Source organism: Carcharhinus amblyrhynchos, chromosome 14 (assembly GCF_965287045.1).
Source record: "Carcharhinus amblyrhynchos chromosome 14, sCarAmb.v2.hapA, whole genome shotgun sequence".
Classification (NCBI taxonomy): domain Eukaryota; kingdom Metazoa; phylum Chordata; class Chondrichthyes; order Carcharhiniformes; family Carcharhinidae; genus Carcharhinus; species Carcharhinus amblyrhynchos.
Window position 1 is genome coordinate 60,307,324 of NC_137337.1, and position 12,109 is coordinate 60,319,432.

At 45.9% G+C, this 12,109-nt stretch overlaps 1 protein-coding gene across 1 annotated transcript; it reads left to right on the forward strand.

Annotated features, from left to right (window-relative positions):
* The first annotated feature begins 362 nt into the window (after positions 1-362).
* ccdc32 (coiled-coil domain containing 32) lies at positions 363-9,663 on the forward strand. The gene is made up of 3 exons (XM_080202020.1): positions 363-635; positions 2,783-2,939; positions 8,902-9,663. The coding sequence occupies exons 1-3, from the start codon at positions 395-397 to the stop codon at positions 9,044-9,046; spliced, it is 543 nt and encodes a 180-aa protein (XP_080058146.1). The 5' UTR covers positions 363-394; the 3' UTR covers positions 9,047-9,663.
* Positions 9,664-12,109: the final 2,446 nt, after the last annotated feature.

Below are 12,109 nucleotides of genomic sequence, written 5' to 3' on the forward strand. Positions count from 1 at the left end.
CGGTCCCCCCCAAAGCCTGTCCCCGTCCTTCCGTTCCCCCGGATCTCCGTCCTTCCTTCCGGCCCCCCCGAAGCCTGTCCCCGTCCTTCCGGTCCCCCAGGAGCCTGTCCCCGTCCTTCCGGTTCCCCGGATCTCCGTCCTTCCGGTCCCCCCAGGAGCCTGTCCCCGTCCTTCCGGTCCCCCGGATCCCCGTCCTTCCGGTCCCCCCCGAACCGGTTCCCCCCTGGGTCCCCGTCCTTCCGGTCCCCCCGGAGCTTGTCCCCGTCCTTTCGGTCTCCCCCGAGCCGGTTCCCCCCTAGATCCTCGTCCTTCCGGTCCCCCCGGAGCCTGCCACCGTCCTTTCGGTTCCCCCCCTACCCCCTACCCCCGCCTGCCCTCTCCCGGACTCTCCGTGATGGATCTCGGGGACAGGGCGTCCGGCCAAGCTCTGTGGGAGCGGATCTGTTCGGGACTGGCGGCTCCCGGGAATGACAGCGAGACCCCACCCGGAGGATGGAAGCCCGAATCCTGGGAAAGCTTCAACCCGATTCCCGGGGAGGAGCTGCACCCGGAGCCGGGCAGCAGCAGCGAGGCTCCGGCCGGGCTCAGCACTTGGACTCCTTTGCCAGACTCGCAGCAATATTTAGCAACATTGGGTAAGAGTGCGGAATAAAACCTCCTGATCCAGATGAAGCTCTGCTCCAGATCCCCGGCTACTCGCACTGGGGCCCGGGACTCACTCCGGTTGTTGTCCCAGCCGCTCAGTCCCAAACACCCACCCACAGACACACATACACACAGACACCCCCACAGACACACACACAGACACACACACACACAGACACACACACCCAGACACAGACACAGACACACACACACCCACAGACACAGACACACACACCCCCCCACAGACACACACACCCCCACAGACACACACACACCCACCCACAGACACACACACCCACCCACACACACACACACCCACCCACCCACAGACACACACACACCCCCCCACCCACAGACACACACACACCCCCACAGACACACACACCCACCCACACACACACACACCCACCCACACACACACACACCCACCCACCCACAGACACACACACACCCCCCCACCCACAGACACACACACACCCCCACAGACACACACACCCACCCACACACACACACACCCACCCACAGACAGACACACACACACCCACCCACAGACACACACACCCACACATACACACATACTCAATGTCCTGGTCTGTCCTGAGCATTTTCCTATTTAGAAAATATCTATACCTCCATTTCTCCTTCCAAAGTGTACATACTTTTTCATATTGTATTCCATATGCCACTTTGCCCACTCTCCCAACCTGTCCTAGTCCTTTTGCAGCCCCCTGCTTCCACAGTACTATCTGTCCCTCTACGTACTTTGTATCATCTGCAAACTTAGCAACAGTGCCTTCAGTTCCTTCCTCCAAGTCGTTAATGTATAATGTGAAAAGTTGTGGTCCCAGCACTGACCCCTGAAGCACACCACTAGTCACCAGCTGTCATCCCGAGAAAGACCTGTTTATTCCCACTCTCTGCCTTCTGTCAGTCAATCAATCCTCTATCCATGTCAGGATCTTACCCTTAACATCATGGGCACTTAGCTTATTTAACAGTGTCCCATGCAGCAACTTGTCAAAGTCCTTCTGAAAGTCTAAATAAATCACATCCACTGGCTCTCCTTTATCTAACTTCCTTGTTACCTCTTCAAAGAACTCTAACAGATTTGTCAGACATGACCTCCCCTTGACAAAGCAGTGCTGACTCAGTCCTCGATCACACAGTTAACCAATGCCCTGGTCTGTCCCAAACACAGTAAGAAGTCTCGCAACACCAGGTTAAAGTCCAACAGGTTTATTTGGTAGTACAAGCTACAAGCTTTCATCAGGTGAGTGGAGCTCTCTAAGGCGGTCTTCACAACACATGACAATGCAAAGTCACTGAGCAGAAACTGAGAGCCAAGTTCCGCGTGAGGACGGCCTCACCTGGGATCTTGGGTTCATGTCACACTATCTGTAACCCCCACAACTTGCAAAATCTCACTAACTGTCCTGGCTAGAGACAATATACATCTCTTTAACCTGTACATAACCGTCTTTCCACTCACGTTGACTGTACGTTTAAGATTTGATTACCTGTAAAGACTCGCATTCCAACCATTATTATGTAAATTGAGTTTGTGAACAGATCTCCCACTCACCTGATGAAGGAGCAGCACTCCAAAAGCTTAAGGTTTGTGCTACCAAATAAACCTGTTGGACTTTAACCTGGTGTTGTGAGACTACTTACTGTGCTTACTCAGTCCAATGCTGGCATCTCCACATCACTGTTCCAAACAGACAGATATGTAATGTCCTGGTCTGTCCCACTCAGATAGATACCCAACACAATCCACTCACTGACATACCCAACACTATCATAGAGTCCCACCGCCTGACTAACACTCTGTATACTGTCTGGACTGCGTGTTTAGTTTGTGCATTCTGTGTACTGTCCTGGGCTGTGTGTTTAGTTGGCGCAGTCTGCATACTGTCCTGGACTGCATGTTTAGTTGGTGCAGTCTGTGTACTAACCTGGACTGTGTGTTTAGTTGGTGCAGTCTGTGTACTGTCCTGGACTGCATGTTTAGTCGGTGCAGTCTGTGTACTGTCCCGGACTGTGTTTAGCTGGTGCAGACTGCATATTGTCTTGCACTGTGTGCTTAGCCAGTGTTGTCTACGTATTGTCCTGGACTGTGTCTGTGTTTTTCTAACAGAAAATCGTCTGCGAAAATTAAAGGGTTTGAATGAAGAACCAAGTTCAAAAGAGATGCTACTCAGCCTCTCTCAGACAAAGAAGGAATGTTGGGATCGATTCCTGCATGAACAGTACGGGTCTGATGTCTACAGCAATGGATATGAAATGGACCAGAGGTAATGCATGGTCTGTAATATGCTTGGGTTTACACTCAAAAAGCAGACAGTTACATAACAATAGTCCACACAATTATCGGAGAGAATACGTTCCCCCGCTACAGTTATCTTTCCCATGACTGGGTGGCGATATAAGTGATTAAGGTTGGGGTGATGCTGACACCTGCCTCTCTTCCTGGCAGTAACCCACTGACACGGGTGGCATGTTGGCACAGTGGTTAGCACTGTTCAATTCTGGCCTTGGGTCACTGTCTGTGGAATTTGCATGTTCTCCCCGTTTCTGCATGGGTTTCCTCTGGGTGCTCCGGTTTCCTCCCACAGTCCGAAAATGTGCAGGTTAGGGTGACTGGCCATGCTGAATTGTCCCTAGTGTCAGGGGGACTAGCAGGATAAATACATGGGGTTATGGGGCCAGGGCCTGGTTGGGATTGTTGTCAAAGAAGGCTTGATAGGCCCAATGGCCTCCTTCTGTACTGTAGAGATTCTATGATTTTATAACATTAGGAAAACACTGGTGAACATTTCCAGTTGTATATTTTAAAAATGGTCAAATAAGGGAATTAAGCCTGGATAAGTGCAGAAGCACAAACAAGGCAAGGTTGAATACATGATGAACAGCAGAACTCTGGGAAGCATTGAAAATCAAACGGACCTTGGTGTGCATGTACACTGGTCCTTTAGGGTAGCAGGACAGGTGGATAAAATGATTAAGAAGACATATGGTAGACTTGCCTTTATTAGCCAAGGCATAGAGTTCAAGCAGAGGGAGGTTATGCTAGAACTAAATAAAATGTTGGTCAAGCCACAGCTAGAGTATTGTGTGCAATTCTGGAATCCACTTTATAGGAGGGATGTGAAAGCACTGGAAAAGGATGCAGAGGAGATTTACCATGATGTTGTCTGGGCTGGGGAGTTTTAGTTATGAAGACAGATTAGATAGATTGGGGTTGTTTACCTTGAAGCAGAGGAGACGAAGGTGGGGGACATGATTGCAATGTATAAAATTATCAGGGCAGAGATAGACAGGAAGAAACTTTTTCCCTTTAGTAGAGGGATCAATGACCGAAGGGCTTAGATTTACAGTAAGGGGCAGGAGATTTAGAGGGGATGTGAAGGAAAACCTTTTCACCCTAAAGGTGGCAGGAACCTGGAACTCTGTCTGAAGGGATGGTGCAGGCAGAGACCCTCAACATTTTATATTTAGATGTGCACTTGCAGTGCCAAGGCATACAAGGCTATGGACCAAGTGCTGGAAAATGGGATTAAAGCAGTTAGGTGGTTTGTCTTTAATCATTTCAGATGTGATGTGTTGTATACCACTAAGGCTCTATAAGCTCACTTCCCTGCCCCCAACTCAGTAATGGTGATCATGAAACTAGCTATAGTACAGCTATACATGTAAACACACACAAATGGCTATATCTGCACGTTCACATGTATATATGTAAACGCAGGTACATATACAAATACTCATATATGTAAGCATTAATGGCCATTTATGTAAACACACACAGGTATACGATTTGGATGAGAATATAGGAGGCATGGTTAATAAGTTTGTGGATGACACCAGAATTGGTGGTGTATTGAACATTGAAGAAGATTTTAGAGTCATAAAGGTTTACAGCTTGGAAACAGACCCTTAGGCCCAACTTGTCCATGCCACCCTGTTTTTACCAAAAAGCAACTTCCAATTGCCCGCGTTTGGTCCATATCCTTCGATACCAATCTTACCCATATAACAGTGTAAATGCTTTTTAAAAGATGAAATTGTACCCACCTCTATCATTACCTCTGGCAGCTCATTCCAGACACTCACCACCTCCTGTGTGAAAAAGTTGTCCCTCTGGACCCTTTTGTATCTCTCCCTTCTCACCTTAAACCTATGCCTTCTAGTTTTAGACTCCCCTACCTTTGGAAAAAGATGTTGACTATCTACTTTATAAAAGCCCCTCATTATTTTTTAGACCTCTATAAGATAAGATAACCTTCTTCACCGTCCACTATACCACCAACGTTGGTGTCATCTGCAAACGTACTAAGCATGTGTCCTAAATTCTCATCCAAATCATTAATATAAATGACAAATAACAGTGGGCCCGGCACTGATTCCTGAGCACACTGCTCCTTCCACTCACATTATCAGCCACTTCAGGTCTTGAACAGCAGGTTAGGTGTAAGGATTCGCATTCTTATCAGTAATCTCTAAACTGTCTGTGCTTTATATGCTCTGTCTGAGGCCAGAACTCTCCATTCACCTGACGAAGGGGCTAACCCGAAAGCTTGCGAGTATATTATCAAATAAATAGGTTGGACTAAAACCTGGTGTTGTCAGACTTTTTACTGTGTTTACGCCAGTCCAACGCCGGCATACCCACATCACACTGCTGGTCACAGGCCTCCAGTTTGAAAAGCAACCCTCTATAGCCACCCTTTGTCTTTTGCCATCCAGCAAGTTTTGCATCCATTTGGTTACCTCACCCTGGATCCTGTGAGATTTAACCTTATGCAACAACCTATCATGCGGTCTGCATTGCCATCATCTACCTTGTTGGTTATCCCTTCAAAAAAGCTTAAATTCATGAGACATGATTTTCCACTCACTAAACCATGCTGACAGTCCCTAGTCAGTCCTTGCCTCTATAAGTGCCTTTAGATCCTGCCTCTCAGAATACTTTCAACAGTTTATCCACTACAGACGTTAGACACGCTGGCCTGTAGTTCTTAGTTATCTAAGACTACAACAGTATCTTGATCAAATGGACCAGTGGGCTGAGGAACGGCAGATGAAGTTTCATTCAGATAAATGTGAAATGTTGCATTATGGTACATAAACTTGGGCAGGACTTAAGCAGTTAATGGTAGGGCCCTAGGGAGTGTTGTTGAACAGAGAGATCTCTAGGGGTGCAGGCTTATAGTTCCTTGAAAGTGGCGTCACAGGTAGAAAGAGTGGTGAATGAAGTGTTTGCAACTTGCCTTCATTGGTCAGAGCATTGAGAACAGGAGTTGGAACATTACAAATGTACAAAACATTGGTATGGCCACATTTGGAGTACTGTGTACAATTCTGGTCGCCATACCATAGGAAGGACGTTATCAAACTGGAAAGGGTGCAAAAAAGATTTACACAGATGTTATAAGGAGGGGCTGGAGAAGCTGGGACTTTGAGCAGGTTTATAAAATCATGAGGGATATGGATAAGGTGAATAGCCAAGGTATTTTCCCCAAGGGAGGGGAGTCCAAAACTAGAGGGCATAGGTTTAAGGTGAGAAGGGAAAGATTTAAAAGGGACCTGAGGGACAATTTTTTCAGAGAGAGTGGTGCGTATATAGAATGAGGTGATAGAGTCAGGTACAATTGTAACATTTAAAAGACATTTGGACAGGTATATGGATAGAAAAGGGTTAAAGGGAAATGGGCCAAATGCAGACAAATGAGACTAGTTTAGTTTGGGAAACCTGGTCGGCATGAACGAGTTGGGCCGAAGGGCCTGTTTCCGTGCTGTGTACGTCTATGACTCTATGATATGTAAACACGCAGAAATGGTATGTATTCATGCGCTCGGATATATTTGATTTGATTTATTATTGCCACATGTATAAGTATACAATGAAAAATATTGTTTCTTGCATGCTATACAGACAAAGCATCCTGTTCATAGAGAAGGAAACAAGAGAGTGCAAAATGTAGTGTTACAGTCATAGCTAGGGTGTAGAGAAAAATCAACTTAATGCAAAGTAGGTCCATTCAGAAGTCTGATGGCAGCAGGGAAGAAGCTGTTCTTGAGTCGGTTGGTACGTGACCTCAGATTTTTGTAACCTTTTTCCTGACAGAAGGTGGAAGAGAGAATGTCGGGGTGCATGGAGCCCTTAATTATGCTGGCTGCCTTCCGAGATAGTGGGAAGTGTAGACAGAGTGAATGGATGGGACGCTGGTTTGAGTGATGGACAGAGCTTCTTCACAACCCCTTGTAGTTTCTTGCTGTCTTGGACAGGGCAGGAGCCATACCAAGCTGTGATACAACCAGAAAGAATGCATTCTATGGTGCACCTTTAAAGGTTGATAAGAGTTGTAGCGGACATGCCAAATTTCCGTAATCTTCTGAGAAAGTAGAGCCGTTGGTGGGCTTTCTGAAGTATAGTGTCAGCATGGGGGGACCAGGACAGATTGTTGGTGATCTGGACACCTAAAAACTTGAAGCTCTCAACAATTTCTACTTCGTTCCCTTGATATAGACAGGGGCATGTCCTCCACTACGCTTCCTGAAATCAATAATTATCTGCTTCGTTTTGTTGACATTGAGGGAGCGATTATTTTCATCGCACCAGTTCACCAGATTCTCTCTCTTTTCTGTACTCTGTCTCATCATTGTCTGAGATCCAACCCACTATGATGGTGTTGTCAGCAAACTTGAAAATCGAGTTGGAGGGGAATTTGACCACACAGTCAGGTGTATGAGGAGTACCTCAGTCTGTGCATATATGTAAACGTACACACACACACACACACATATATATATATAATTTATATATTATATATGTATACGCATGTAAACACATACAAAGTAATATATGCACACATTCAGCTATGTATGTGAACACACACGCAAACTGCTAAATATGTATATATTCAGGTAGACATGAACACACAAACAGCTATGTAAATATGCACTCAGGTTTACATGTAAACACAGGTACGTATGCACTCAGCTACTCACTTAAACACGTGCACGAATATATATGCATGCACACAGGTATATGTTGAAACACACAAATGGATACACACACTCAGGTGTATATGTCAACATATACACATATATGTACACACTCCGGTATATATACAAACACATATCTAGGGATATATGCACACACACGCCGGTATACATTGAACACATACAAACGGCTACATATCCACGTACACGGGTACACATGACATATATATAAGTGTGCGTGTATGTGTGTATAGGCACACACTCTAGTGTATATGTAAACACTTATACAAATGGTTATATATGCATGCATGCAGCTACAAATGTAAACAAACATCATAGAAATCATAGAAACCTACAGTACAGAGAGAGGCCCTTTGGCCCATCGAGTCTGCACCGACCACAATACCACCTAGGCCCTATCCCCACTAATCCTCTCTAACCTATGCATCTACGGTCAATTTAGCATGGCCAATCAACCTAACCCGCACATCTTTGGACTGTGGGAGGAAACCGGAGCACCTGGAGGAAACCCATGCAGACACGAGAATGTGCAAACTCCACACACACAGCGACCCGAGCCAGGAATCGAACCCAGGTCCCTGGAGCTGTGAAGCAGCAGTGCTAACCACTGTGCTACCGTGCTGCCCATATACGAATATATATGCACACACTTTGGTATATGTAAGCAAACAAACAGGTAAATCAGCACACTTGCATATATATAAATGTGCATGGATATATATGTACATACTCACATACATGTGTGAACACGTGGATGCAGACACACTCAGGTATATATGTTAACACAAATCATATATATATATATATATATACACTCCAGCATGTATGTATGCAAACTCCAGCATGCATGCATGCACTTTGGGCATGTGTGTATGCACGCACTCTGGGCATGCGTGTATGCACATGGCTGCCTATACATGTGCACATAGGCATGCATGCATACACAGACATATTTATTTAAACACAAACAAATATCCGATGAGTAGTTTTAAAGCCCTCTGAGCACAGGACTGGAACACATGGTTGTAAGTACTGAACCTCCAGAATTAACCAGCCCCATTTAACTGGGAGATGGAAGACGTGGTGTTTATATCGCTCTGTTACACAGTTCAAATTTGTCAGTGATTGCATTCAGTATGAAAAGGTTCTCGGTCTGTCGCACTCTGTGTATGTTTACAAAGTCCTGCCTGTGTTCAGTCCAATCTGTAACCATGTCCTTTATTTATCCAGCGCCATTGACCATTTCAAGCGATGGCTGCAGCCAGAGAGAGTTCCGCTCAGTGCAGAGGAAGTTCAATACCTGATCAACCTGGAAGGGCAACCTGCCAGACAAGAAGAACTGGACAGCGAGAACTGCTCTAGCTGTGAGCACTGACAACTTGTACCACCTGTGCCCTCCTATGTGTCCTGCTAAAACTCCCGGCTGGTCATTCAGAGGGCAGAACCCGGCTGAACGCCTCCCATCACCCAAACACTGAGCTATCGAGCCAAAGGGTGAAATATGAACTTCTGATCTCAATGGCTGAATCCAGTTTTTTAATGTTGTCTTGTGTGTATTTTAAAATAGTGACACTTAGTAGTCTGCCTGGACCTCTTCCAGTCCCGGTAACCAACAGCAATCACCTTGACCAGTGCAAACTGGTAATCCAGCAGAGCTGGGTTGAGAGGACGTTCATGACGATGAAGAGAGGCTCAGTGTTCCCTAAACTGAGGATCTGTATCCCCTTCAGTAAGTTAATGGACTTGCACCATCGAGAATTACAGCTGCTGATTGTTGAGCGGTTTGCACTCAACGACAAGCCATTATATGTTTTATTGATCACAACACTTATTCTACAGCATGTATTCTCCCTGCTCCTCAGCAACCCTGTCTATGCTGTGGCAAGTTCTAACTAGAAGCAGACAGTTATCGTACAGCCTGTCGAAGCTGTCACGTGCCTGCTTATCTCTGTTTCAGATTGCAGAACAAATTAAAACTTTGCTGAGGTTTCAGACCTGCCTGCCCTTCTTTATTATTTCCTCTGTTAGCAATCTCAGTGACGCCACCTTATCCCCGTGACCTTCTGATGAGCCTTCGCAGTAGACAGGGCTGCACTTCATGCAGTGTGATCAGGACTGTCAGCTCAGTCCCTCTGTGTCAGGAACTTGGACTAGCCATGGGGAAGTGGGAATGGAAACCCCCAGTCATTTCACATTATTGAGCAGCCCCGCACGCCCCAGCCAGTCTTCCTCCTTCACCCATCACTCACTGATGCCATTTTTAGCACTCAGGAGATTGAATCTTCCCTGGCAGAGGCAGTAGGTGATTGTCACGCTCCAATCTCAGTTCTGACTGCTGCCAGCTAATTCAGCACAGACTGGACATTAAATCCAGCTCTTCAGGATGTGAATGTCACACTGAGCTGAATCCTCCTGACAGCTACAACATCTTGCAGCACAGGAGGAGGCTAATCAGCCAGAGCCATAGATCAAAGTTTTAATATTTGAGACTTCGTCTCATCCTGTGATAATTTTTCAACATTTTTAGCCACTCTGAGCGGAAACCATTGAAGTTTCCTACAAAACATACAGAGCAGTTCTGTCTGTGTTGAGGAGTGTGGGTAGATGCACCTCCATGTAGATTCATGCCTTGATTTGAGGGTGTCTGCAGGATAGTTGTTCCACATGTAACAAAAGAGGTGACAGGTATATAGGCAAACGCAGATTTATTTGATTTATTATTGTCACATGTATTAACATACAGTGAAAAGTATTGTTTCTTGCACGCTATACAGACAAAACATACTGTTCATAGAGAAGGAAACAAGAGAGTGCAGAATGGAGTGTTACAGTCATAGTTAGGGTATAGAGAAAGATCAACTTAATACAAGGTGAGTCCATTCAAAAATCTGACAGCAGCAGGGAAGAAGCTGTTCTTGAGTCGGTATGTGACCTCAGACTTTTGTATCTTTTTCCCAAAGGAAGAAGGTGGAAGAGAGAATGTCCGAGGTGTGCGGAATCCTTAATTATGCTGGCTGCTTTGCCGAGGCAGCGGGAAGCGTAGACAGAGTCAGTGGATGGGAGGCTGGTTTGCGTGATGGATTGGGCAACATTCACGACCATTTGTAGTTCCTTGCGGTCTTGGGCAGAGCAGGGGCCATAACAAGCTAAGATACAACCAGAAAGAATGCTTTCTATGGTGTATCAGTAGAAGTTGGTGAGTGTTGTAGCTGACATGCCAAATTTCCTTAGTTTTCTGAGAAAGTAGAGGCATTCGTGGGCTTTCTTAACTATTGTGTCGGGAGGAGGGGACCAGGACAGGTTGTTGGTGATCTGGTCATCTAAAAACTTGAAGCTCTCCACCCTTTCTACTTCATCCCCATTTATATAGACAGGGGCATGTTCTCCATCACACTTCCTGAAGTCAATGACAATCTCCTTCGTTTTGTTGACATTGAGGGAGAGATTATTGTTGCCGCACCAGTTCACCGCATTCTCTGTCTTGTCATTGTTTGATATCTGACCCACTACGGTGGTGTTGTCAGCAAACTCGAAAATCGAATTGGAGGCTTCAAGTCCAAGGTTTTGGACCAAGAGTCAGAAAGTGGGATTAGGCTGGATGACTCCTTGTCAGCCAGAGCAGGAACGTTGGGCCAAATGGCCTCCCTCTGTGCTGCTTCCATGAAAATGAGAAATAGGAGAGGGCGAAGGATAGACCTTGGGGAATAACAGGAAGCTACGCCATTCTCTGGCTATGATTAAATAGATAAGAATAAAACCAACTCAACAAGTTGGACAATGGTACAGAGGTGCTGGAGGAATACAGTGTGTTGAATTGTGTCAAAGAGGGAAAATGGAATGCTGTTTGTGACGTTGTTTCAGAGACGTTGCAGTGTTATGCAGTACCAGAAACCCGACTAGAGGGATTCAAAAGTGGAGTTTTTGGAAAGATGGGCACAAGGTTCAGAGCCACGTTCATGACATTGGAAAGAAAAGGGAAGGTGGGCATGTGGTGAGAGTCTGTGAGAAAGGAAGGGTCAAGGGCTTTCTTTTTTAAGTAAGGGGTGATGATGGAAGTTTTGAAGAAGAGAGAGACGATCTGTGCCCAAATGCAGCAACAGCTGGACAACATCCAGGTTTGGGCTGACAGTGTCATGTTACTTTTGTCCCACACAAGTGCCAGGCAATGACCATCTCTGACAAGAGAGGATCTTAACCATCGTCGCTTGAAATTTAATGGCATTACCATCGCTGAATCCCTTACTATCAACCTCCTGGGGGTTACCGTTAACCAGAAACTGAATTGAACTAGCCATATAAATATTGTGACAACAAGAGCAGGTCAGAGGCTAGGAATCCTGTGGTGAGTAATTCACCTCCTAACTCCCAAAAGCCTGTCCACCATCTAGAAGGCATAAGTCAGGCGTGTGATGGAATAGTCTCTGCTTGCCTGGATGAG

Coding starts and splice junctions, on each gene's coding strand:
- ccdc32 (XM_080202020.1), top strand. CDS start 395: ATGGATCTCGGGGACAGGGCGTCCGGCCAAGCTCTGTGGGAGCGGATC. Junction 636..2,782: donor GCAATATTTAGCAACATTGG/GTAAGAGTGCGG, acceptor TTTTTCTAACAG/AAAATCGTCTGCGAAAATTA. Junction 2,940..8,901: donor GGATATGAAATGGACCAGAG/GTAATGCATGGT, acceptor TTATTTATCCAG/CGCCATTGACCATTTCAAGC.